A 21,550-nucleotide genomic window follows, 5' to 3' on the forward strand; every position below is an offset into this window, starting at 1 on the left:
TGCAGTCCCCGCTTGGCATCTTCCCCCCACCCTGTCACCTCGGGTGGCTCAAAACCCCTCCTCTGGTGGGCGCCACTGCCTAGCCCCAGTGGGGATGCACATCCCAGCAGGGCAGGACATTTCCCCATGCCATTGGAAACCCTTCAGCTCCCTGCCCCCAAAATCCCAGCCCCATGATCTGCTCCAAGGGCTGGAGCCTCACAGCCTTGGCTGCAGAGGGCTCTGGAATTGCCCCAGGTGGGGGCAGTTCTCCTCCAAGGCAGGAGGCCCCCTTGCCAGAGTCTCATGGGGCTGGGTAGCTCTGAGGGTAGGGCCACAGCAAGGAGCAGGTAGGAGGTGGCCCCAGGGCATGTGCTTGGCAGAGTTGCTGGGGGACTGCCCCTCGGCTGTAGCACTGGCTGCTTGGACCAACCCTTCATGGCAGCCAGGCATAGAAATCAGTGCCCAGAGCTCTTCCAGTAGGCAGCAGTCCGGGGTGGGGGACGTCCTCCAGAGGGGATCCCCTCCCACCAGCGTGCAAAGGGCCCAGCAGGCCTGGCTGGACTGAGGTGCGCTGGAGTGGCAGGGAGCCCACGGGGCCCAGAAACAACCACGGTTCCTGTGCCATTTCAATGAGCTGTGGCTGAGGGGCACCGCCCCTGCCCACCTCCCACCCCAGCCCTGAGGCAGGTCGCTGAGGGAGGTGTGGGGGGACATAGATGCCTGCCCCATCTCCCAGCGCCTCCAGCAAGTCCCACTTGGGCCGGTATCATGTCAAGCAGGAAGCAGTTGCCTTTTCTGGGCTGGGGGCATCAGCTTCATCAGAGGAAACGTCCCACAAAGACCCCAGCTGGCAAATGCTGCTCTGGATGTAGGACAGTGAACTGAACTCAACCTGCCCACACCCCTTGTGTACTCCGTGACCCCCCCAGGGACCCCAATTCCTGTGCTGGCCCCCATCACCCAGGTGACTCTGCTGCCTGCCTGATACTGCCCCTGTGACCCCCCCCACTTCCTGCTCTGAGGCTGGGTGATTTTGCAGGGTTGTCCCCAGTGAACTTTAGATTTTCTGACTCCTCTTGATGCAGGCCCTGGGGATTTTCTACAGACCCAGAACAGGGATGGTCCTGCCCCTGCCAATAACCAGCCCTGGGGCTCAGAGCTCTGCGGCCAAGTCTGGCTCCTGCAAACTGCACAGTGTGACGAACTCTCAGTTTCATCAGGAGCCTCATATCAAAGCCTCAGCTCCTGGATTCCTGTGATTACAGGCGACTCTCAGCTTCCATGTAAATCAATACATGCCTCGCACTCCTGGTTGGGAAGACAAGTAGGAAACATGATCCTAAGTGTCAAATACAGGAGGCAAAGAAAAGAAAAAAAACTGAAACCCTCAATGGTTTATTGTGTGTTACATGAAAAATCTCATGATCTGAGGGGCCGGAAGGGGTGGGTCTGAGTTGATGAGGCTCCCAGGCCCAGAGCAGGGAGTGACATCACTTTGGCTCATGGGCCTGGACCCAGCCCTGGTGGGGGCGGTGTATGTGGGGAAATCACCTGCAGTCACAGGCACAGGGCCGGGATCTGAGTCAATGGAGGTCACAAGGGTTAGGATTAGGGAATGGGGTCATCTGAGGACACTGAACAACTAATGGGGTCATCTGAGGTCACAGATCCAGACTCAGGGCAGGGAATGGGGTCATCTGAGGTCACAGACCCAGATCCAGAGCAGGGAATGGGGTCATCTGAGGACACTGAACAACTAATGGGGTCATCTGAGGTCACAGACCCAGATCCAGAACAGGGAATGGGGTCATCTGAGGACACTGAACAAGTAATGGGGTCATCTGAGGTCACAGACCCAGACTCAGGGCAGGGAATGGGGTCATATGAGGACACTGAACAAGTAATGGGGTCATCTGAGGTCACAGATCCAGACCCAGGGCAGGGAATGGGGTCATCTGAGGACACTGAACAAGTAATGGGGTCATCTGAGGTCACATACACAGACTCAGGGCAGGGAATGGGGTCATCTGAGGACACTGAACAAGTAATGGGGTCATCAGAGGTCACAGACACAGACCCAGGGCAAGGAATGGGGTCATCTGAGGACACTGAACAAGTAATGGGGTCATCTGAGGTCACAGACCCAGATCCAGAGCAGGGAATGGGGTCATCTGAGGACACTGAACAAGTAATGGGGTCATCTGAGGTCACAGACCCAGATCCAGAGCAGGGAATGGGGTCATCTAAGGACACTGAACAAGTAATGGGGTCATCTGAGGTCACAGACACAGACTCAGGGCAGGGAATGGGGTCATATGAGGACACTGAACAAGTAATGGGGTCATCTGAGATCACAGATCCAGACCCAGGGCAGGGAAAGGGGTCATCTGAGAACACTGAACAAGTAATGGGGTCCTGTGAGATCACAGATCCAGACCCAGGGCAGGGAATGGGGGTCATGGGGGAATGGGGGTCATGTTAAGTCGTAGGGTGGAGAATGGGGGTCATGTGAGGTCACGGGGCAGGGATTGGGGGTCTTGTGAGGTCGCGGGGCGGGGATTGGGGGTCATGTGAGGTCGCGGGGTGGGGAATGGGGGTCATGTGAGGTCGCGGGCGGGGATTGGGGGTCATGTGAGGTCACAGGGCGGGGATTAGGGTCATTTGAGGTCTCGGGGGCGGGGATTGGGGGTCATGTGAGGTCGTGGGCGGGGATTGGGGGTCATGTGAGGTCCCGGGGCAGGGATTGGGGGTCATGTGAGGTCCCGGGGCAGGGAATGGGGGTCATGTGAGGTCGTGGGCGAGGATTGGGGGTCATGTGAGGTCGTGGGCGGGGATTGGGGTCATGTGAGGTCGCGGAGCAGGGATTGGAGGTCATGTGAGGTCGCGGGGGCGGGGATTGGGGGTCATGTGAGGTCCCGGGGCAGGGATTGGGGGTCATGTGAGGTCGCGGGCGGGGATTGGGGGTCATGTGAGGTCACAGGGCGGGGATTGGGGTCATTTGAGGTCTCGGGGGCGGGGATTGGGGGTCATGTGAGGTCGTGGGCGGGGATTGGGGGTCATGTGAGGTCCCGGGGCAGGGAGTGGGGGTCATGTGAGGTCGTGGGGTGGGGATTGGGGGTCATGTGAGGTCGCGGGCGAGGATTGGGTTCATGTGAGGTCGTGGGCGGGGATTGGGGTCATGTGAGGTCGCGGAGCAGGGATTGGGGGTCATGTGAGGTCGCGGGGGCGGGGATTGGGGGTCATGTGAGGTCACAGGGCGGGGATTGGGGGTCATGTGAGGTCCCGGGGCAGGGATTGGGGTTATGTGAGGTCCCGGGGCAGGGATTGGGGGTCATGTGAGGTCACAGGGCTGGGATTGGGGGTCATGTGAGGTCCCGGGGCAGGGATTGGGGGTTATGTGAGGTCCCGGGGCAGGGATTGGGGGTCATGTGAGGTCACAGGGCGGGGATTGGGGGTCATGTGAGGTCCCGGGGCAGGGATTGGGGGTTATGTGAGGTCCCGGGGCAGGGATAGGGGGTCATGTGAGGTCACAGGGCAGGGATTGGGGGTCATGTGAGGTCGCGGTGCAGGGATTGGGGGTCATGTGAGGTCACAGGGTGGGGATTGGGGGTCATGTGAGGTCCCGGGGCAGGGATTGGGGGTCATGTGAGGTCACAGGGCGGGGATTGGGGGTCATGTGAGGTCCCGGGGCAGGGATTGGGGGTTATGTGAGGTCCCGGGGCAGGGATTGGGGGTCATGTGAGGTCACAGGGCTGGGATTGGGGGTCATGTGAGGTCCCGGGGCAGGGATTGGGGGTTATGTGAGGTCACAGGGTGGGGATTGGGGGTCATGTGAGGTCGCGGTGCAGGGATTGGGGGTTATGTGAGGTCCCGGGGCAGGGATTGGGGGTCATGTGAGGTCCCGGCGCAGGGATTGGGGGTCATGTGAGGTCACAGGGCGGGGATTGGGGGTCATGTGAGGTCCCGGCGCAGGGATTGGGGGTCATGTGAGGTCGCAGTGCGGGGATTGGGGGTCATGTGAGGTCCCGGGGCAGGGATTGGGGGTCATGTGAGGTCGCGGTGCGGGGATTGGGGGTCATGTGAGGTCACAGGCTCAGCCCCCCCCCGGGGTGACTATAAATCTCTCCTCTGCTTTTTCCACCGAATGCATCGGATGAAGTGGGCTGTAGCTCAGGAAAGCTTCTGCTCTAATAAATTGGTTAGTCTCTAACCTCCTTTTCTTTTGCCCCCCCATGTGTCCCCGTTCGCAGCCCGGACACGTGGTAGCCACTTTGTGGCGCCCTGAGCCCTGCCGGTCTCGGCGCTCGCGGCCCCGGGCTGAGCCCCCAGCGCGGGTCCGAGCCCGCGGCGCCTCCCGCGGCGGGATCCTGTGTCACGGCGCCCCCTCGTGGCTCCGACGGGCCAGGGCCCGGGACACACTGCGGCTCCCAGCAGTCCCCGCGGTGGAACTACAGTTCCCATCAGCCCCTGCGAAGAACCTGCATCTCCCATCAGCCCCCGCGGCAGGCGGCTCCGGAAGCCCCGTCCGCTGCAGCGGTCGGGCGCTGTGATTGGCTGATGCTGGGAGGTCACATGACCGGAGTCCGCGGGAAGATGGCGGAGCAGGCAGGCGCCTCGCCCGAGGACCCGTGGGGGAAGGTGAGTCCCGGGAGCGGGACGGCGGCCGGCGCGGGACACACCGCAGGGCCCTTCTCTCCGGGAGAGGGCGAGACCCCACTCCGGGTCCACCCCACAGGCCCGAAGCCGCCGGGGCCCGGGGGAACCCAAGGGCGGGGCTTTGTGGGGGGCAGAAGTCAGGTGGGGTCACGTCACGATAGGGGTCAGAGGTTACGTCAGAACTGGGGTCAGGTCAAGGATGGGATCGGGTCAGGATTGAGGTCAGGGGTCACGTCAGGGATGGGGTCATGTCAGGATGGGGGTCGGGGTTACATCAGAACTGGGGTCAGGTCAAAGATGGGGTCACATCCGGGATGGGGTCATATCAGGGTGGGGTCGGGTCAGGATTGAGGTCAGGGATCAGGTCGGGACTGGAGTCAGGTCAGGGATGGGGTCACATCAGGGTTGGGGTCAGGGGTCACGTCAGGATAGGGGTCGGGGTTACATCAGGACTGGGGTCACGTCAGGATAGGGGTCTGGGGTTATGTTAAGACTGGGGTCAGGTCAGAGATGAGTCCAATCTCCCTGTGACCACGCAGGTTTCCAGCTCTGTGCCAGAGGAGACAGATTTCTGAGGGGATGTGACTAGAGGCAAAGCCACTGGCTGGTGGCTCTCCTGGGGTGTCTTGCCTTTTACTGCATAAAGAGAATCGGATACCACTGCTGACTTATTCCCTGCCCATCCCCCCCTCCTCTGCCCCCTGGACATTAGGAAGGGATAGAAACCCTCCTGCACGAGCCAATTCTGGACAGCTGGGATTGGGGAGGAACCATCCAATATGGGTGGATTATTCCACAATTTTATATTTCTGTCACTGCAAAATCTTGACTATCTAGGGAAAACATTTCTCAAGTGGCTCCAAGGAGTTAAGTACACTTAGGGCCAGAGTTGTAAAGGTGTTTAGATGCCTAGTGTGATTTTGCAAAGGAACTCAGACCCACATCCTCAAATCAATGGAAGTTTGTGTGACCCAGGATTTAGATGCTAAAGTACTTTTCTGTACACCACTAGGTGCCCATCTACTTCTTTAGGCAGCTAAATACCTTTACAAATCTGATCCTTGGTTCCTTGGGGGAGGCCTTACATAACTGCTGCCATTGGAGGGAAACTAACCAAGCGGAGGACTTGCCTGTTGAATGCAATTAGGTTTCCTGCTTGGCATATCCAGGGAGCAGTGTATCTTGAGAGTCATTCCCAGAGGCTGAGCTTTAATTTTCTATGAATGTTTTGTTCTCTTGAACACCTGGAGCAGAGCTGCATGGTCATTTGTCTTTTCTTGTATTCAGTCTTAACATTCAGATAAATATAACCACGTAAGAGGGGGAGGAAGTGTTGACTATGTGTCCATAAGTGCCCAAAGTCTGGGCAGGAACCAGAGTTGGATTTTCACAATTGCTCAACACCCAGCTTCTCCTATTGTCCTCAATGTGCATATGCTTTTGAAAATCTAACCATGTAGTCCTATAATAAAGTGTAGTAAAACTGAAACCAGATCAATCCTGCAGTCACAGCCTTGTTAAACTGAAGAACAAACCAGTGTTTCAACTTGCAAGGGAATTGGGCAGCATTGTTTTTCTGGAAAATGGATGTGTTGTGTGGGGGCTCATGAGACCACCCACATTGTTCCCACTTGCTGTCACGTGTTGGCAAAATAGTTTATTGCGCAAAAAAGCAAATTCACTAAAGAGGTAACTGCCTCACTCACTGGTTCGTTTCTTTTTCTCTCTTCTCTTCCTGTTTTCTCACGCTGTAATTCGCTCATCCTACAATGCACCAGGTGGATTCTGCATACAGTGACAGTGGACTGGATCCCTGTGAGTAGCTTTGTGTCCTCCTCCTCCCAAACTCTGTCAGGTCACAGCTGACTAAATGGGCCAGGGAACCATGGTCACTTTTGTCCTTTGCTCTAGCTTACGCTGTTAGAAGAGGGACAACCTGGTCAAATTTGGTCCAAATCCACAGTCTCTTATCGGACCCTTTGGCCTTTTAAAACGAGATGAATATCTTCTCATCGGAAAAGCAGCACAGACGCAATCATCAATGTATTCTTTGCTCCTTTAATGAGAGGCTCTTGGAGCACTTCGCAAGTCTCCCAGAATATATTTTCCCCATCTTACAGATAGGGAAACCGGTGCAAAGGATATTAGTTACATTGCTGTGCTTTAGTTGGCTTTCACATCTGGTCCCAATGGCTTTTCAGCATTCATCGCACCTGTCTGCACACTGACTGGGACTGCAACAGCTGCTGATCGCAGGAGCTGGTTGCCCTGTGACTTGCCTTCCAGAGTTGATCCCTTCTCTGTCCCAGTTTGCAGTGTCTCTGGGGGTTAGTGACACTTACTCACTGTCTCCTGCGTGACTTAGGGAAATACGCTGTGGTATTTTCTCTTTCAGCGCTCTTTGTGGAAAGCACTAGGAAAGGAAGCATAGTATCCCGAGCTAACAGCATTGGCTCCACCAGTGCCTCCTCAGTCCCCAATACAGGTATGGTCCCTTCTCTATGTTCCACCAGCTTCTCCAGCACTTCAGTTAATAGGGGCTTTTCCTGCTCTCTCACTCCTGTGCAGTCTCATTCTCCTTAGGTAGATGTTCTCTGTGAGACTGTGATTGCAAGAGCTTCCTCTGCCAGCTAGAGCAGAAGTCTTGCCCTTGGGTAGGGAGGATGGTGTCCTGGCTTCCTGCAGGGTAGTTTGATGGGATTCTCCTGGTAATGGCGAACAGAAGAGAGCTGGAGCGAAGGTCTGAAGAAACTTTTTGGCCGAGGTTTTCAAGTGCTGAGTGGTGATGGATGCCCACTCTGAGACACATTAAAGGGGCCTGATTTCCAGGAAGTGCTGAAAAGTGGCCCCCCTGTGGAAGGGATCTCAGCTTAGACATCCAGCCCTCTTGAAATCCGGAATACTGCAGAGCCTTTCTAGTGAGAATCCTGCCTAGACAAGCCAGCATCCAACCCCAGAGGTCTGCAGGAGAAGCAGGTGGCCCAGCTGGCACCTAGTATCTTTGTTATTGGCCTTCCCTATAATGAATTTCCCCAGCTGCTCACTCACGCTGTGGGCTGTTGTCAGCAGAGATGTCCTTGGACAGGTGGATCTTTACTGTGTTTTGACGCCATCCTTTTGAAAGTGCTGTTTGGAGCTAGTCCATCCAATCGGTAGCTAAGTGGTGTCGCTGGGAGCTGTTCTCAGGCACAGGTGTCTAAATGATCCTCAGTCCAGACACTGCATGGTCTCCATGTTACCTCAGTAACTGTAGGTATCAGTTTTTGTCTCTGCTTCCTGCGTTCTGGGAGTTGCCATGTGCCCCCAGAGCTGATGGTGACCATTCTTCTGCTGCAGATGATGAAGACAGCGATTATCACCAGGAAACCTACAAAGAGTCATACAAGGACCGGCGCAGACGCGCCCACACCCAGGCCGAGCAGAAGAGACGAGATGCCATCAAGGTAACCTCAGAGCAGCTGGCAGGCTGTTCCTTTGCATGAGAATTCAGACAGCGCCTTCCTTTCACATCAGACCCAGGAGGGCCCATTATGCTACAGCACCAGCACCTTGTGTTATTTATTTAGCTGTTAAATTCAGTGTTCCCCCAAACATTCATGATGCTGTAGGGGGTTTGTATCAACCAGAGGGAGCTGTAGCTTTCCACCTTGTTAAACCATCTACCCAGCCAGCTGCCATCATCCCATTCTGTTGAATCTAAAACATGCTGCCCCCCCTGCAGAAAGGCTACGACGACTTGCAGGCCATCGTTCCCACATGCCAGCAGCAGGACTTCTGCATTGGCTCCCAGAAACTGAGCAAAGCCATCGTCCTGCAGAAAAGTGAGTCTGGGGGCGGTGGGGAGTGATTTCTGGGCCTGTGCTGGCATTCCCAACAGCTGTGACAAATAGCTTCCGCGCTGGACGGCTGTACTCCTCTGGTCACTGAGTGGGGTACTGGCCAGCCAGAACTAGACCCGCCTCTGTTCATGGGGGTTTGATGGGGAAAGTCATCTGAGCTGTAAAACCCTCCCTGCAGACAATCAAAACTAAAACGGCAGGTGCCTTGTTCCAGGCCTCACTGAGTTGTCTTCACCCTCCGCACCCACTCCTGGCAGGTTCTGCAGGTTAACACTGTCCTGGTCTCTTGCTGAGGCTGAGTAACACTTACGCAATCAGCCTACCAGTGCAAGGGAGGCACACTGTTACAAGGTGAAGCACTAGCTGCCTAGCCCAGTCACCCCCTTCTTGCAGCTCATGGGCATCGAAATCTCTTAGGTTGAGGGTGGAAGACTGTGTCTAGGGCTTAGGAGGCTGGGACTCCTCTCAGCTTGGCCACTGCTAGTGTATGATCTAGAGCACCTCTTGCATCCTGGAGCCGGGATATGAAGCACTGGAACCCTCTGAGGAGAGAAGTCACAGGAGAAGCCTGGCTTCTGGTCAGTTTGGATGCATGAGGCCTGTGGGGATGAAATCTAGGGCCATGCATCAATCCTGCAGGTGCCCCAGTGTCTGCTCCTCCTGTCCCCTGCTGAGCATCATTACTGTAACCTCTGATCTGTCTCGAGCATCCTAAATCCTCATCCTCCCTTTTCTTTTCAGCCATTGACTACATTCAGTTCCTCCATAAGGAGAAGAAGAAGCAGGAGGAGGAAGTTTCTACACTCAGGAAAGATGTCACAGCTTTGAAGATCATGAAAGTGTAAGGAGCAACTTGTTGCATATCCCCCACCTCGAGGGGACAGGGAGATGGACACCCTGTGTGTTACATACTGCAGCAGACACCCACCATACTCACCTTTTTCTCCCCCTCTCAATTCCATTCCAGGACTGGATAGTATCTGACTCGCTGGTCAAGCTGGATTTGACAAAGATCCCAATATAGTGTGAGGGGCAAGGGCTGAGCAAGGGGACTGTCCACAGGGGGGTGCCAACTCAGAGCAAGGAGCCCCAGCCTGTTCCTGGGTCTCCTCTCCCACATGGAAGGGAGACCATGATTTCCCTGCATTTATTCCCCTTAAGGAATTTAAGCCCAGAGCCTGCTACCTTAACCATACAGCCAGTGTGAGTGTTGTCTTATGGTCCTAAAAAGCAAAGTTAAGGGCCTTCAGGAAACACTACGGCACATCTTTGGTCTCTCTGGCACCTCAAACAGAGCTTTGGAAGGTGTCTGAGGCCAGAGCTGGCTTCCCAAGCCTGCCATTTTATCCAGGTTTCTTTGGTTTGTTTCAGAAACTATGAGCAGATTGTGAAAGCTCATCAGGATAATCCAAATGAGGGGAAAGACCAGGTCTCTGACCAAGTCAAGTTTAATGTTTTCCAAGGCATCATGGATTCACTGTTCCAGTCCTTTAATGCCTCCATCTCAGTAGCAAGTTTTCAGGAACTTTCAGCCTGTGTCTTCAGCTGGATTGAAGAGCACTGTAAGCCACAGGTAAGGACTAGGAGCTGCACACAAAGTAACACGGGGCAAGCTCTTGCATAGGACCAGATAGCTACAGTAGATACAAATGCAAAGCAATGCACATTGGAGGGAACTGCTTGAACTATTCCTACACCTTACTGGGCTCTAATTAACTAGTGCCAGGGCCAGTTCAGCACCGGGCAGCTGTCCAAGCATGTTAGGAGGTTTAAAGACCAGGATGGAGATAGCGAATGCAGTTCCAGTCACCCCATCTCTGAAAGGACAAAGCACAAGTAGATGGTTCAGAGACAAGTGACGAGAACGACTAGGGGCATGGAAAACCTGGGACTGTCTGCCAGAGGCAGAACAGAGGACATGATAAAGAGATGCAAAATCGTGCCTGAGGCTGAGGAGGGAGCTGGAGAACTCCTGTTCTCCCGGTCTCCTCATGAGCAAAGGGACCATGTGTGAAACTGAAAGTGGCAAATTCAAAATGAATAGAGAGAGAAACTTTACCCCACTATGCAGCTTGCATGGTAGTGCTGCCTGCTACAGGAGATCAGGCAAACCCAAAGGTACAGCTATACTGCAAAAACCCCTGCAGCAATGAGACTCAGAGCCCAGGCTCTACAAACCGGCAGAGGGGGGTGTTTCAGAGCCCAGGCTCCAGTCTGAGCAGGAACATCTACTCTACTATTTTGAGCCCCATAGTGCACGCTCTTCGAGCCCGAGTTACCTGACCCAGGCTCTGAAACTTGCTGCTGTGGGGTTCTTCTCTCAGCGTAGAGATATCCGTAGGCACTTAGCTGGAGAACAAGAGCCCCAGCAAACATGACCTTTGACAGGGATAGAAACCCTCCTGCTTCAGAGCATAAATGAGGCTCTAGCTCATGGAGGCCAGGGAGAACCTTCCCTGAGGGGCAAGTCGTCATACCACACCTTCTTACACTAGACTTTCTTTCTCTAAAGCAGCTGGTTCTGCTACTGGCAGACAGGAAATGGCCAGGATGGGCCCTTGATCTGATCCAAGCTGGCAGGTCCTGTACTCCCAGTAATCCTGAGGCACTGAACCCCTGGGAGGCATGTACCCCATGACCCCCAGGTTTGTTCCCATAAACACCGCTGTCCGTGGCTGGTGCAGCGGGTACCCAGCTGCCTTTCTACATATGTATTCCCCTCTGTAAGGAGTTCCCTGGTCTGTTCTGGAACCCACAGAGGCATTGCCAAGGTGAATGTTTATTTGTCCCGCAGAGTGACTGATCCTGCCTCCTCCTTGTTCTCCTCAGACTCTGCGGGACATCGTGCTTGGGGTTCTGCATCAGCTGAAGAATCAGCTCTACTGACTGCTCTCCCTGCTAGTGCCCCAGCAGCATGGGCCTGCGTTCTTCATCCATACTGCTACGGGGTACCGCCAGCAGGGAGGGAGTTGGGAAACAGACTCCAGGAATGGCTGGTCTGTTTCCCTTGTGGTTGTTAAAGCTTCTCTCTGGATTATTTATTGTATTGACCAAAAACCAAAACTGGGCTTATGTACCTCTCCACAGATCTTGTCACAGTCTGTAGCATCAGAGGGTGTGTAGGGACTCAGTCGGCAGAGAAGGGAGTTTAGATGTGGATTAAATACACTTCTCATTGCCCCAAAGGAAGGCAGTAGAGGCTGTCTCACCCAAACTGGCATGGCAGTGAATGGGCCTTGCCTGAGCCCCTGACTCTTTGCAAGAGTGGCAGTAGCTCAGCTGGTGGGAGGGATCTGCTTTGTCTTATTGGGATCCAGGAAGTGCTAAAGGATCCCCCCCAGCCTAAGAGAGGAGTCCACAGGACCTGGAAAACCATATAATTACGGGGGACAACTAATGAACAACAGGGACAGGAGTGTGGTGAAAGGGTCAAATGAAGGGAACCGGACAGGGACACCGAGCAGAGAACCCCGGACAACGCCCACTGCTCCTCAAAGGCGTCAAGGGAGTCAGTGGACGCCGCCCAGAGGAACTCTGCCCGGATACGTGAATGGACGGAGGATCGGAAATAGGCCCCACAGTCAAAGGAGACTCCATCGACCAGCCTCCTCACCCTGGTTTTATAGATGCCACTTTAGCAAGGGCCAGGAGGAGGTTGACCAGGAGGTCCCGTGACTTAGTGGGGCCACAGATAGGGAGTGCATAGATAAGGAGGTGAGGGAAAAAGTGCAACCAAAATCTTAACAAAATATTTGTGAGGAGCCGGAATAGGGGCTGCAGCCTGGTGCACTCCAGGTATACGTGCGCCAGGGTTTCCCTCATGCCGCAAAAGGGGCAGTGTCCAGGATTGGGGTGAACTGTGCCAAGTACACACCCGTGCGAGAGCCGCCAACCAGTATCCCCGGCGGGTCTCGGGACCAGGGTGGAATATAGGCCGGCCCACCGGGGCTGGGGATCTGCTTTGTAGTCGGCAGATTGTCCTGCTCCCTGTGGTGGGGAATGGCCTGGAGTCTAACTACTGCCTGGTCATCTTAGCACTGCACATCTACTGCCTGCTGGGATGCATACCCTGAAAACCACAGAGCCTGGGCATGAGCTGTAGAACAGATGGAACACAGGCTCTTCCCCCCACCCCAGAGCCAGTTGCCACATTAGGATTAAAGACTTTGGCTGGGTTATGAACCCTCCTGCACCAGGCAAAATGATCTCTACTAAAGGGGGATAGGAAGAAGCTTCCCTTGGGACAGGTTCTCCCATCTCTGCAAGCTTTCTTGCACCTTCTTCTGAAGCAGCTGGTTCTAGTTACCGTTGAGATGGGTTCTGGACTAGCAATTCCTATGGGCCTCAATCCCGATGGTCTAGTTCTGTCTAGGGATGGAAGGCTGCTTGCTTTACTGGTGCAGAATGACTTTCCAAAAGGCCATACAAAGGAAGCTGGGTGGGTTGGCCCCTCACTGCCACAAGGAGAGTCACTTAATCCCAGTGCTGAATGGACTCTCCTTCTTGTGCAGATGACCATGTTCTCGAGCCTCTGCTTGAGGCAGCTGCTGACTTGGCCTTTTCAACTCTAGCCACATTTCCTAAACAATTAAACATGAGTGCAGCTTTCGCTACAGCCTTCTCCAATTTTATCGGCACAGAGGCTGATCTCTGTCAGGCTTTATATGATTTGGCACTTTCTGATGAAGTCACACTGTGTGGGAAAGTAGAATAGTGTAGCACAGAGCTGCTGTGGATACTAAGTAGACGTCTACTCTTGTTTAGAACTATAGTTTTATATATAATAAAGCCTTGATTTTTGTAATGCATTGAAAAAAATCACACTAACGTTATCAGTTTACGTTTTGCAGACAGCTGCTTGTCTGGGACAATTTAAATGAGTTACACCCTGTTTCATTCACTGTAGCCCTTCAGGTCTCTTAAAGCAGATGGCAGCTGTCTGCTAAAGCAGCCATGGTGTTTTACTACTCAGACAAGTTTCAGAGTAGCAGCCATGTTAGTCTGTATTCATAAAAAGAAAAGGAGTACTTGTGGCACCTTAGAGACTAACAGATTTATTGGAGCATAAGCTTTCATGAGCTACAGCTCACATCATCGGATGCAGTTGATGAAGTGAGCTGTAGCTCACGAAAGCTTATGCTCCAATAAATTTGTTAGTCTCTAAGGTGCCACAAGTACTCCTTTTCTTTTTACTCAAACAAGGTGACACTATTGGAATTACCCCAACAGAGCGACTCTCTTACAACAGCATTTGTCGATTTTCAATTATGTTCCTACCACACTTCTAAAAATCCCGTGTTAGTGACTGTTGTGCGTTTCCTTCAGTTTGGGTCTGGTAGTTTCTCAGTGCTGCCTGCCTTTCAAACACTGACGCAGTGGCATAATGTTTAAACTGCTGTTTCCATTTAATCAAGGAAATATTCCTGTTGGTCTTGGATTTTATAAAACACAGCACTTCTACAAAGCCTGCATTGAGTGTCCCTGTTGGTCCAAATGCAGCATACAGCCCCTAGGAAGTTCAAGAGTTTGTTTGCAGCAACATGCCTTACTGCTGAAGTGAATTGCACACAACAGGGGCAGCTACCTCTATGGCCGTACTCAAGCACAGATGTGTAACTCTTGTAAGATGTTGCTTTGCTGTAAGGAAAGCACCCTGTTTGCAGAAGCAGTAGCCTGTGCTGTTTACTAATAAGTGGCATGTGTATTTCTCGAAGGACATTGCTTTTTACAGACCTCACTCAGGTGGAAATGAAATATTTTTCTATCATGAAAAGTAATTATAATAAATTTTTGCTAAGCGTTTTAAGGATTGTCCTTTTGTTTATTTCTGACACAGAATCACTGGGTTTGCTATGAGAGGTGATGAGGCAAGGGCCAGTTTTTCAGAAGTGACTAGTGATTTCAGGATGCCCAACTTGACCCCTTAGCCAGTGTTATGGCAGCCGTATTGGAAGAGCCCTCCCCACCAGGTCATCCCCCGCTATCCGGATGCCTGACTCGGACAGTTCTCAAAGCCATAGTTAAACCAGACTGGAATACAGCCAGCCTCCCTTTTGTGTGAGCAAAGCGGCCAGGAGGCCAGAGAGCAGTCGGGAGGCCAGTCTTGCTACCACCAGGACATGCAGGGTGAGAAATAATTATGGAAGAAACAGGGCTAAGACGAGACACAGGGGTGTTTAATGAATCACACTCCTATATACAGCATTACGACATGGTAGATGCTGTGGGAAGCGTTTCCCACCCTCTCTATTAAATACATTGAGATGCCAATACATCCCTACACAGTTAAACAACTAGTTTCTTTCCCGTCTCCTAGATGCTCCTTTCCTCCCTTTGCTAGAACAAACTCACCTACTTGTTGGCAATCCAACACACCCATAGCCCAGTGGAGAGGCACCATCCCAACTGCCCATTGCAACAAAGGATAATAAAATGACTCCACTGCAAATGAGGATATGATGGGACCTGGAGCTGCCTCAACCCCTCTAGCCACCCTCCTGACTGCAAAGCATCTTAAAACATAAACATACATAAAAGACGCAGGACAAAACCAAGCCCTACAAACAGTGCAAGTTTCAGAAGCGGCTTCTGTTGGGTTCCACACTGGCCAATTTTCTCCCCTGGAGCAGTGGCTCCTATCAGCAACTCAGACAGCCACCGGCAAAGTGACATTGTAATCCTCATCCGTCTCTATCCCAACTTCCTCCTGCACAAGAACAACGCAGCCTCTTTACCAAGAGCACAAAGGAGAGTTACACTGGCTGTACAGCACAGAGAGAATTCAGAAACAGGGCCCTTTCCAGCACTGTGGGACTTGCTGAGGGTTACACCACTTCAAGCAGAATACCTGCAGATTTATCTTAATCAATCAAATGCAGGTGGATATGGTCGTACTTACAAAGAACTGTTTCTTGCTTTTGGGATAGCCCTCCAGAATTGCATCAAGTAGCTCAGTCGCCTGGCAAAACAAAATAATTTGAAAGAATATTTAGCTACATTTCTTCAGGAAATAGACATGTTAAGTGAAACCTGGGCAAGCTCACCAGTGGGACAAGCCTTACGTACACAGGTTAGCAAAGGCCAAAGTGTTAGCCCCCATGGTCACAAGCAGTGAGGCTTCCCAGGGTGCACGCCTGCCTTGCACACCCCCCAACAGAGGCCACTACTTGGGCTGCTGAAGTTAGGTCTCCTCCCAGTTAGCCATTACACACTAATGAAAGTGTAATGGTCCCCAACAGACAGCTGTAGGGTTCCTTTCACCCCATATATTTCAGGGCTCTAAGTGATGATAATCTGCTTTGCTGCAATCACCCATTGGTCCATTTAAAGTGGCAGTTTGGCATCACTATTAGAATGTAAACCTGAAGCCCCCCAAACATGATGACTCTGGTGAGTGGCAGAGGGAGCTGCCACTGGAAAACCAGAGAGGATAGATGGGAGCTTGTCTTGCTCTGTCCATACGTTGGAAAGCTGAAATCAGAGCCCAGGAAGAGGTATCCCTGCCAGGATGGCTGCTCTCCCAGCACTAGAAACTATGGGACGGAAGCTGGAGAACAGCAGCATTAGAGTGAGGAGAAGTGGCCTTGCGGTTCCTTCTCCTGGGCGACACCAGAAGGGCCCAGGCATCACCACTTCAAGACTAGCATAAGCTGAGTGCTGCAGAGGTTCATATGTCAATTAGTTCTTGGCTAGCTTGGCAGCAGGTTACGGAAACAAGATGATCAAGACCCCCAGGGCTGCTCCATAAATCATTACGTCGCTAGTATTTCCCCCCTGAATGAAACACCCAGTCACCTCTTGGGTATCATTGCCACCACCCAATAGTGCCCATCTACCCAGTATTCATAATAAAGGTCGCTACCATTCTCTTCCTCCTTCTCCATTCTTTACAGTACAGCTTTTTCTCGTTGTAAACCTGCAACCAACAAGACTGAATGAATAACATTAAACCCAACCGCTCCCTAGTGTGAAGCAAGGAACTACTGCTAGGAGGAGAGGCCAGGCCAGAGCAAGATGCTTATTTAGTGTTCAAGACCATCACACAGTGCAGGCAACTGTTTGACAAATAAGCTCTTTGGAAGTGGGTCTCCTTTTAAAATGGATGATTTGAGAGGCTAAAATGTTGAATTTCTGTATTAATAAAATGACAACCCAGAGCAAAGGGCTGCAGGCAAGAGTCACTCAGGAACCAGCCTTTATAGCTGCGCCCCTCTAGATACACACACAATCTAAGGAGGCACACAGCGAAGGGTCTGCTGAGAACGTTATGGAGCAGGACGTTTCCAGCGACATCAGACTCTGGGATTGGCTCCGCCATGCTGGAGTTAGCCATACTTAAAGCTGACCAGCACTTCAGCATGTGCAGTAGATAATGCCCAGGTAGTGTGATCAGACTTCAGAGAGGAGGCCACTAAAGCACAGCCGTAGCCTATAAACAGGAACATTGGGAAGTTAATTGAGAAAAGGACAGTCTGTGCTGGAGTTTCAAACTTCTCCCACAACCACTCCCATTCTTCAGTGTTTGATGTCAGATTCGAAACGTTTGTCAGCATTCTTAGGTGCCTTTCATCCTCACATTCAGACACACCACCTGGCTTACAGAAATAGAGAGCCCATCCAAAAGGGACAAGCTATTCCCTGTCTACATCTAAGGGTCATTTATTGAGTAGTTTGTTAAGACAAGAAGCGCTGAGCTGGGCTCTCGGCTGCTGTGTTCAGTGGCACAGCCCCGTCCAGCTCTTTACCTTCTCTTTCTCTTCGGGAGTCACATGGTTGGCTGCAGATTTAATTCGCTCCAGTTTCTCTGTGTAACTGGCACAATCTTTTTTTAACTCTTCAATCTCTTTAATCATCTCTGGGGTTGTCATTGAGCCATTCAGATCCTTCAGTTCTGGAATGGAATCGCTAGTTACCCAGGGATGCCCACAGCTACAGCTCGACAGCTAGCATTAATGTCGGCACGAGGCCACACTCCATGCTGGCACCGCAATGCGCTGCCTCAAAACACACGCTCCATGCTTGGTGCGACATTGCACTGCCTCACACACACTCCATGCTGGTTCAGCTTCCGAGCTAATCTACTTCGAAATAAACCTGGCAGTAGAAGTGGAAATTGAAACACACCTGATTCCATATGGCGGCAGCTCTGTTGAAGGGTTTGTACTTTTGAAGAAAGCTCCGAGATTTCATTGTCCAAGGCTTTAAACTCAGAATCACTCACTGTGGGAAACTGATCCTGAGAGAGAAAGATGATGCATTATGAATTACAGTGAACAGATGTTCCCTGTACAGTCACCATCACCTATTTTTGACAGAGATCTTCGAGACATTTGTTCTCATGACAGCTTGCTGCTGTTCTTGAGATCAGCCATACACAATGTGCTCCTAAAGGTATCATCTCCACTGGTTATGAGGGGATGGGAAGAGTGCTAATAAATGGGCTAGAATGGCATAGCTTTGACCATTGTTAATATTAACAAAAGTTCATATTTATTTCATTATAGTCTAAACTGGTGACATTGTCTAGGCTGTTACGCAGCTGAACAGCAGGTTTTATGTTAGTGAACAGCGGATTGCTGGGTTCCTTCAAACAAAATAATCCAAAGTAAAAGGAAGAACCAAAGCATTTGAATGGAATAAATGCAAGACAGCGTATATTGCTTTGAAGCGTGAGGAAAGCTGCAGGTGCCCATATAAACATACACACTGGAGTCTCCTAGTGCATTTTGTGCTGAACCGCTATGTAAATAAAAGCTTCTTGACAGTGTCTCCTCTGTGCCTGATGCAGCTATCAGCACATTAACAAACACTACAGGGAAGGCCGTGCCTTGCCAAAAGGCTTTACTTGGGGCTGATGTGTTTAGTTTTTCACTCAAGATTGTTTTTGTTGCCTAGGGAAATTGAACAGATTCATCTCACCTGGTCTGGAAAGTATATTTTTTGTTTCCCATAAGCCTTCTCTCTTATTTTCCCTTGTTGAGCCAGCTGCTCCAGTGCTTTCACCACAGCCTGATGCAAAAAGGAACAGGAGTCCACATGAGAACTGGACAGAGCACCAGAAAGCTACCCTGGGGAGTAAGCTGGGCAGGGAAGAGATGAACTAGACAGGCCTGAAGGGCTGTGTGTGTTGTTACAGCTGCAGATATGGTATCTGCCCATGCAGCCAGCTATCTGTGCATCTATCCAAGGGGCTCTTGCTGCCACCCACCACCTGCCTGTGGTGTGGGTTATCGAGAGGCTGGGGGTTTTTCACACTGCTGTGGGACAATCTCTGGGGAAGGGAGCCAGTGGCAGCTCCCACCCTTCTGGCGGGGTCACTAACATGCTCCCTACCAGCTTCTTGCTTGGGTGGAAGGCTCTGACCTGCCTTGACGCCTTGCTCCAAGCAGCCAAGGCGGGGGGTGGGCGGGAGGGGTGGTGCCAGACTGGAGCCTCTGTGGTGGGTGCATCTGGGCAGGCTTCTAGCTCTGCCTGCCTCTCACCGTCTTGCCCAGCCCATGCTCTCGCTGCAGGTTCCCAAAGGCGTCCTGGGCACTGTGCGGCCGATTCTGGTCCTGGAGGTAGCGAAGCAGGATTGCGGCGGCTCCTCCTACGGGTAAGAGAGGTTGTGGAGGGTGAGGAGCCCCAGTGGGCTAGCCTTTATTCCACCTTGGTCCCAAGGCCCACCGGGGACATCTGTTGGCGGCTCCTTCACAGAGCTGCGAGCATGGGCATGTATCTGGCATGGTTCACCCCCGTACCCAAGGCCTGCCCTTTCTGCAGCGTGAGGGAGAACCTGGCGCATGCTTACCTCGAATGTGCCAGGTTGCAGCCCCTGTTGAGGTTCTGGCTGCACTTTTCCCCACACCTGTTCATTTTCGCACACCCTATCCAAGGCCTCACAAAATCGCGAGACCTCCTCGTCAACCTCCTCCGGGTTCTAGCTAAAGTCACCATCTATAACACCAGGAGGAAGACGTTGGACGAGGGGGTGCTCTGCAACTGCGGAGCCTATTTCCGTTCCTCCCTCGTCTCACGCATCCAGGCAGAGTTCCACTGGGCAGCGTCCGCTGGCTCCCTAGATAGCTTTGAGGCGCGGTGGGCGCTGTCCAGGGTCATCTGCTTGGTGTCCCCGTCCGCTTCCCTTGTTTTGACCCGTGACCATCACGCGATCCCCGTTTTCCATTAGTTGTCCCTCGTATTCATTTGGTTCCTGGTTCCAGTGGTCCCTCCCGCTAGGCTGGGGGAGGGGCCTTTCGAAGCGGGTGGGCTCGAGCCTGCCCACCTCCCGGGTTTTCCCAGTAAGTACGGGGAAGAGAGCGGGGCAAGGGGCTCAGCGCCAGGGCTGGGCCGCAGCAGGGGCGAGGGAGTGCGGCCTGGCCCGTGGGGAGGGCGGTCAGGTGGTCGGGAAGGGGGGGCCCGGCCCAGCGGGGGGAAGGGAGGGGGCGGGGCCTGTTCTCCTCACCTGTCGCCGCGGGGCTCTCTCGGGCCTTGCTCATCCTGGGTCTCTGTGCGGGGCCCGCGGCGAGGGAGGCGGAAGCGGAAGGAACGCAGCCCGCTCGACCGCTGCTATGGTTACCGGCCCCATTTCCGGCCCGCGGCCCCCTTGCCACCAATCAGAACGCGCTAGGGCAGCTGGTGCCTGGGCCGGGACCCCCCGGGCAGAGCTGCCCCCCTCCCGCACCGAACTGCCCCCCCCACCGGGCAGAGCTGTCCTTCCCCCTCCCCCACCGAGCTGTCCCCCCCCCGGGCAGAGCTGCCCCCCTCCCGCACCGAACTGCCCCCCCCGGGCAGAGCTGCCCCCCTCCCGCACCGAACTGCCCCCCCCACCGGGCAGAGCTGTCCTTCCCCCTCCCCCACCGAGCTGTCCCCCCCCGGGCAGAGCTGCCCCCCTCCTGCACCGAACTGCCCCCCCCGGCAGAGCTGTCCGTCACCCCCCCCCACCGAGCTGTCCCCCCCGCGGGCAGAGCTGTCCGTCACCCCCCCCCACCGAGCTGTCCCCCCCCGGGCAGAGCTGCCCCCCTCCCCCACCGAACTGTCCCCCCCCGGGCAGAGCTGCCCCCCTCCCGCACCGAACTGCCCCCCCCCCCCGGGCAGAGCTGTCCTTCCCCCTCCCCCACCGAGCTGTCCCCCCCCCGGGCAGAGCTGCCCCCCTCCCGCACCGAACTGCCCCCCCCGGGCAGAGCTGCCCCCCTCCCGCACCGAACTGCCCCCCCCACCGGCAGAGCTGTCCTTCCCCCTCCCCCACCGAGCTGTCCCCCCCCGGGCAGAGCTGCCCCCCTCCTGCACCGAACTGCCCCCCCCCGGCAGAGCTGTCCGTCACCCCCCCCACCGAGCTGTCCCCCCCGCGGGCAGAGCTGTCCGTCACCCCCCCCACCGAGCTGTCCCCCCCCGGGCAGAGCTGCCCCCCTCCCCCACCGAACTGTCCCCCCCCCGGGCAGAGCTGCCCCCCTCCCGCACCGAACTGCCCCCCCCACCGGGCAGAGCTGTCCTTCCCCCTCCCCCACCGAGCTGTCCCCCCCCGGGCAGAGCTGCCCCCCTCCCGCACCGAACTGCCCCCCCCCACCGAGCTGTCCCCCCCCGGGCAGAGCTGTCCGTCACCCCCCCCACCGAGCTGTCCCCCCCCCGGGCAGAGCTGCCCCCCTCCCCCACCGAACTGTCCCCCCCCGGCAGAGCTGCCCCCCTCCCCCACCGAGCTGTCCCCCCCCGGGCAGAGCTGCCCCCCTCCCGCACCGAACTGCCCCCCCCCACCGGGCAGAGCTGTCCTTCCCCCTCCCCCACCGAGCTGGCCCCCCCCACCGGGCAGAGCTGTCCTTCCCCCTCCCCCACCGAGCTGTCCCCCCCCCGGGCAGAGCTGCCCCCCTCCCCCACCGAACTGTCCCCCCCCCGGGCAGAGCTGTCCGTCACCCCCCCCACCGAACTGTCCCCCCCCGGCAGAGCTGTCCGTCACCCCCCCACCAAGCTGTCCCCCCCCCGGGCAGAGCTGCCCCCCTCCCGCACCGAACTGCCCCCCCCGGCAGAGCTGCCCCCCTCCCCCACCGAGCTGTCCCCCCCCGGGCAGAGCTGTCCATCACCCCCCCCACCGAGCTGTCCCC

General features: G+C 54.5%; 2 protein-coding genes across 3 annotated transcripts; one reads left to right on the plus strand and one right to left on the minus strand.

The window, feature by feature from the left end:
- The first annotated feature begins 4,505 nt into the window (after positions 1 to 4,505).
- MLX (MAX dimerization protein MLX) lies at positions 4,506 to 14,283 on the plus strand. Of its 2 annotated transcripts, none has more exons than XM_038385213.2 (8): positions 4,506 to 4,620; positions 6,417 to 6,453; positions 7,034 to 7,123; positions 7,975 to 8,081; positions 8,360 to 8,459; positions 9,219 to 9,318; positions 9,849 to 10,050; positions 11,307 to 14,283. In XM_038385213.2, exons 1-8 carry the CDS (start codon positions 4,540 to 4,542, stop codon positions 11,361 to 11,363), a joined length of 774 nt encoding a protein of 257 aa, XP_038241141.2. In that variant the 5' UTR covers positions 4,506 to 4,539; the 3' UTR covers positions 11,364 to 14,283. The 2 variants fall into 2 exon arrangements, with proteins under 2 accessions (XP_038241141.2, XP_043359343.1); XM_043503408.1 differs by having other exon boundaries at positions 11,272 to 11,902.
- A 349-nt stretch (positions 14,284 to 14,632) lies between these two features.
- On the minus strand, positions 14,633 to 20,035 carry LOC119848883 (PSMC3 interacting protein). The gene is made up of 8 exons (XM_038385215.2): positions 19,921 to 20,035; positions 18,959 to 19,065; positions 18,396 to 18,485; positions 17,601 to 17,712; positions 17,222 to 17,367; positions 16,339 to 16,392; positions 15,376 to 15,435; positions 14,633 to 15,183 (listed from the first exon to the last, which is right to left on the minus strand). Exons 1-8 carry the CDS (start codon positions 19,952 to 19,954, stop codon positions 15,124 to 15,126), a joined length of 663 nt encoding a protein of 220 aa, XP_038241143.1. The 5' UTR covers positions 19,955 to 20,035; the 3' UTR covers positions 14,633 to 15,123.
- Positions 20,036 to 21,550: the final 1,515 nt, after the last annotated feature.

The sequence above is a fragment of the Dermochelys coriacea genome, chromosome 27 (genome assembly GCF_009764565.3).
Source record: "Dermochelys coriacea isolate rDerCor1 chromosome 27, rDerCor1.pri.v4, whole genome shotgun sequence".
Classification (NCBI taxonomy): domain Eukaryota; kingdom Metazoa; phylum Chordata; order Testudines; family Dermochelyidae; genus Dermochelys; species Dermochelys coriacea.